At 31.0% G+C, this 5226-nt stretch overlaps 1 protein-coding gene across 1 annotated transcript in view; it reads left to right on the top strand.

Moving 5' to 3' along the window:
* LOC106474454 (protein YIPF6-like) overlaps window positions 1-5226 on the top strand; it is a 15563-nt gene that overhangs the window by 4193 nt on the left and 6144 nt on the right. Inside the window, exons 3-5 of the mRNA XM_013935147.2 lie at window positions 673-816; window positions 2442-2520; window positions 4450-4492. Coding sequence (XP_013790601.2) covers window positions 673-816; window positions 2442-2520; window positions 4450-4492 — 266 coding nt within the window. The remainder of the gene's footprint in view (window positions 1-672; window positions 817-2441; window positions 2521-4449; window positions 4493-5226) is intronic.

Below are 5226 nucleotides of genomic sequence, written 5' to 3' on the forward strand. Positions count from 1 at the left end.
ATGAACAATACTAAGGAAGAGGCAATGTTACGACAGCGGAAGTCACATGATGCTGGTAACACGTGATGAATTTCTCGAATGATCGAGGAGGCCCGAATATATTCTAGATGCCTCTTCTTTAGTATATAAGCCTGGCAGTGAAAGCCTGCAGAATGGAATGAAGAGAGTTTCGGGTTACTTACGATTCTGTTTCGAGCTAGTGTGTATGTGTTTTCGAGATTGTGAATCGCTGTGATTTATAGCGTGTATTATAAAAGTAGTTAAGTTTAAAGTGACGAGAAATGTACTGATTGTGAAATTACTGTGTACTAAAAATTTGTATTGAGAAAGAATAAACTGGGTTAATCAAGAAAGGACTTGTATCGCTAAAGTTCCTCGGAAAGAATTTCTACTGAAAGAATTTTAGCTAGAGTTTAGATCACAAATATTAAAATTCCTATAAGGAAGTTTTTGCACTTAAGTAACTTTAATTTGTGATATAAAACCAACTATTCAATTAAATCTTCTAAGTAATTCTTTAAAATTACAAATGAATAAGCCACAGTGCATAGTACTGTTCAAATAGGTGTAATTGTCACTAATCTGGTTTGGCCTAGACTTTACATTTGCAAATGTGGTATATTTGAGTTCATCCATTGTGGAATTGTACTAACTTCTCACGTTTTCAAACAGAAACTTCAAGATGAAGTAGAGGACGAAATTCCTTCGTACCAAGAATCTGATCCAAACTTACATGGAGAAATAGCTTCACCTATTTCTTCTCAAGGAATAGAAAATGAATTCAATACTTTAGATGAACCTGTAAAAGATACCATTGTAAGTAGTCTAGTGTTGTATTTCCTTATCGTTATAGGTAGTGTTACACCAGCGATTAATAGTATTAATTAGTCAGTTTCTCTTCCTAAGAATGACCATTGTTAATGACAAATCAATTATTTCTAACTATATATTTACGTTAGTTTATAGATCTATCATAATTGACTTAATTCATAATTTTTAGTGGGGTCGTTTTATTTTTCAAGAACTGTATAAAATGTGTTAAGCAGCATTTTTATTTATTAATTTATGTTATTCAGTTGCATTCACAAAAGATCAATGATAACATAAAAACTCTGGGATTTTCATTTAAAGTTACACTTATTATTTATGGGACTCTGTAGTCGTCATCTGTAGATATTTGTGTAGGACAACTAATACAATGTTGTCAGCATTGTACAGTAGGCAACTTGCTGCTCTGTCATTATAAAGCTGGAATAAACAGGCTCTAACTAGGAAAGTTCAAATAGTGCAATCAGACCTTTAGTGTTAGTGTTTGGGTTAGGTAACTGCTGTCTCATAACCGGTGAATTACATTTTGTTGAATTAAAAGTAAGGTCAAGAACAAACCACTGATCATGATTTATGTGTTTCTAATGATGTACCCCTAACCTCCTCAGTAATTTGAGTGATTAACTTTACAATACCAACGATCCTTACAGCTTTGCTATGATTATATCAGTTATTAGTCCTTTAGAACTGGCTGATTATAAATGTTAAACTTGATTCTTGTTACTAGTAACCAGAGAGGCAACAGAAAATTAAAGTAGTTTTTGATACAAGAGTAGAAAAGTAGTAATCCTCTTGTATAAATATCAGAATTTTGTACAAATACAAGTTTAACATTTGGAGACTTTTCTGAAACTGTTTCCGTATTTATATCTTATTAATATTTACAAGTAATGTAAAAAGTTTCCTTAACTTTACACAACTTTTTGATTTAAATTTACTAATATTGTAATAGTTACAAAGGTATAACTGACAATTGAATTTCTTTACATAAGAGACAATCTGTATGTCTCAGAAGTAAGAGTGTAATGGAATACAAATCATTTTAATGGGCATTAAAAATAAAGATATAAATGAAGTCATTGTTTTTGATATGTAGGTTAGGAAATTTCTGTAATTGTAAATTTTAATATTTACTTAAAATGTGGAGATTATATATCTTTTTAAATTAAATTGTTTTGTTTCTGTTCTATTGATATTAATAGTTTTTGACTGGTATACTTGTATTTTAGAATTAAATGTTCAAAGCTGCTTTATAAATGACAATGTAGATTCACAGAAATATCAAACAGAGTTTGCAGAAATTGCAAAAATGTTGATGATAAAAATAAAAGTGTGAGGCTAGCACTAAACAAGAAGTTTTAAATTAATAGCCCACTACTGTTTAGACTAGATAATTCAGGAAAGCACGATGTGAGTAGGGATAAAACAATAGTATAGAAAATACAATATTGTAACCACTAACTGTGTTTTCAAACTAAATGTAACATTAAAAACTTCTTACTAGTCTCCTGCTTCTCTCAAAAGCCACGAGTCAAATATGAACATTACTGTAGAGTGTTTTTCTAGTGTAAAGACAGTTATCTTATTAGTGTTGTTAATTGTTATCTGTACAGATGAGAGACCTACGTGCGGTGGGTACAAAGTTCTTCCATGTCTTATATCCAAAGCAGAAGGCAGCCTTGTTGAAAGACTGTAAGTTTATATTAAAAACTCTTAATTACATGTTTAACCCTTTCTCATCCATCAGAGACTTTTTACTTTATGTTAATCAGTTGTCACTGGTCATACAATAATATGATAGAATGGCTGGAACAAATGTACGGTATGTAAGATGCTGTTATATATATACAATAAATACAAAACAACGTAAATAGGTGGTAAGTAGGTGTTATATATATAAAATAGAAAACATAAATAGGTGGTAAGTAGCTGTTATATGTATAAAATATAAAACATAAATAGGTAGTAAGTAGCTGTTATATATATAAAATAGAAAACATAAATAGGTGGTAAGTAGCTGTTATATATATAAAATAGAAAACAACATAAATAGGTGGTAAGTAGCTGTTATATATATAAAATAGAAAACAACATAAATAGGTGGTAAGTAGCTGTTATATATATAAAATAGAAAACATAAATAGGTGTAAGTAGGTGTTATATATATATAAAATAGAAAACAACATAAATAGGTGGTAAGTAGCTGTTATATATATAAAATAGAAAACAACAGAAATAGGTGGTAAGTAGCTGTTATATATTATACAGCTGATTGTGACACTTGTTTGGTACATTATACAGCTGATTGTGACACAGTTGTTTTGGTACATTATACAGCTGATTGTGATACCCTTGTTTTGGTACATTATACAGCTGATTGTGATACCCTTGTTTTGGTACATTATACAGCTGATTGTGACACCCTTGTTTTGTACATTATACAGCTGATTGTGACATAGTTGTTTTGGTACATTATACAGCTGATTGTGACACTTGTTTGGTACATTATACAGCTGATTGTGACACTTGTTTGGTACATTATTCAGCTGATTGTGACACAGTTGTTTTGTACATTATACAGTTGATTGTGATACCCTTGTTTTGGTACATTATACAGCTGATTGTGTTTTGGTACATTATACAGCTGATTGTGACACAGTTGTTTTGGTACATTATATAGCTGATTGTGACACTTGTTTGGTACATTATACAGCTGATTGTGACACAGTTGTTTTGGTACATTATACAGCTGATTGTGACACAGTTGTTTTGGTACATTATACAGCTGATTGTGACACTTGTTTGGTACATTATACAGCTGATTGTGACACAGTTGTTTTGGTTATTGTGACACTTGTTTGGTACATTACAAAGCTGATTGTGACAAGGTTGTTTTGGTACATTATACAGCTGATTGTGACACAGTTGTTTTGGTTATTGTGACACTTGTTTTGTACATTACAAAGCTGATTGTGATACCCTTGTTTTGGTTATTGTGACACTTATTTTGTACATTACAAAGCTGATTGTGACACAGTTGTTTTGGTTATTGTGACACTTGTTTGGTACATTACAAAGCTGATTGTGACAAGGTTGTTTTGGTACATTATACAGCTGATTGTGACACAGTTGTTTTGGTTATTGTGACACTTGTTTGGTACATTATACAGCTGATTGTGACACTTGTTTGGTACATTATACAGCTGATTGTGACACAGTTGTTTTGGTTATTGTGACACTTGTTTGGTACCTTACAAAGCTGATTGTGACAAGGTTGTTTTGGTACATTATACAGCTGATTGTGACACGGTTGTTTTGGTTATTGTGACACTTGTTTTGTACATTACAAAGCTGATTGTGATACCCTTGTTTTGGTTATTGTGACACTTATTTTGTACATTACAAAGCTGATTGTGATACCCCTTGTTTTGGTTAAAGCTGACTGAGAATATTTCATAGTGAATTAACAAACCCATAGTTGTCTGTTTATCTGAGGAAAACTAATGAAAGGTTAAAAAACAAGTTAATCTGAACAACTGAGTTGAATAAAATACCTTTACCTTATCAAACTCTTGATCGTTTCATTATTAAACTTTTATTGTTCGTCTTTTGTTTGTGTAGGGGATTTGTGGGGACCGCTGATTCTCTGTGTGTTTCTTGCAATGTAAGTAAGGTCCTTAATTATTTATTTATTTTATGGCAAATTTGTGAATGGTAACAAGAAGTATGTATTGCTTAGAGCTGAGTTAGTGTCACTTAATCAATTATTCAAAGCTAAGATTAAATTAATGAATCAAAATTTTGGGTTTCTCAAATGTTGTTGAATATTGTTAGCCAGGATTTTGTGTACTATGTTCAGTTTTAGGATCTTGGTTATTGCTGAGAATCTGTGGTGGTGAAGATTATCTCACCAGACTAACTTCAACCTTTCTCTGCACTCCACTGATCTCTTGGGTTAGACACTTCCATCGGAACTATTAAAATACTCATGAATTCTTTAGATACTCCCATTTCTCAGACTGTCTTTCTGTTTTTTACTGCTATAAGCACTTTAGTACAAGGAAACAAATATATTTTGCTGAAGGAAGTGATTAATAAAAATGAAACAAGATTAAAATGACTTTAAAAATATTAAAAAAAACTTTATTTGTTACTGTTAATTTGAAATAAATAAAAGCATAAAATACCAGTTTCCTGTCATCCAGGATACCCTTCAGTTTCTACAATAAAGCTTTCTCGAACTTTAAACTTTTCTCTTTTTTAAACTCTCTCTGTAATTTTATGAAAATTATTTTATTAATAAATTTAAAACCACATTGAATGTTACATAGTTTAACATACAGAGGGAGTTTAAAACATATATAAAGCTTCAAGGTCAAAAATCAAGGGAAGTTTTAC

The sequence above is a fragment of the Limulus polyphemus genome, unplaced genomic scaffold (genome assembly GCF_000517525.1).
Source record: "Limulus polyphemus unplaced genomic scaffold, Limulus_polyphemus-2.1.2 Scaffold7242, whole genome shotgun sequence".
NCBI lineage: Eukaryota > Metazoa > Arthropoda > Merostomata > Xiphosura > Limulidae > Limulus > Limulus polyphemus.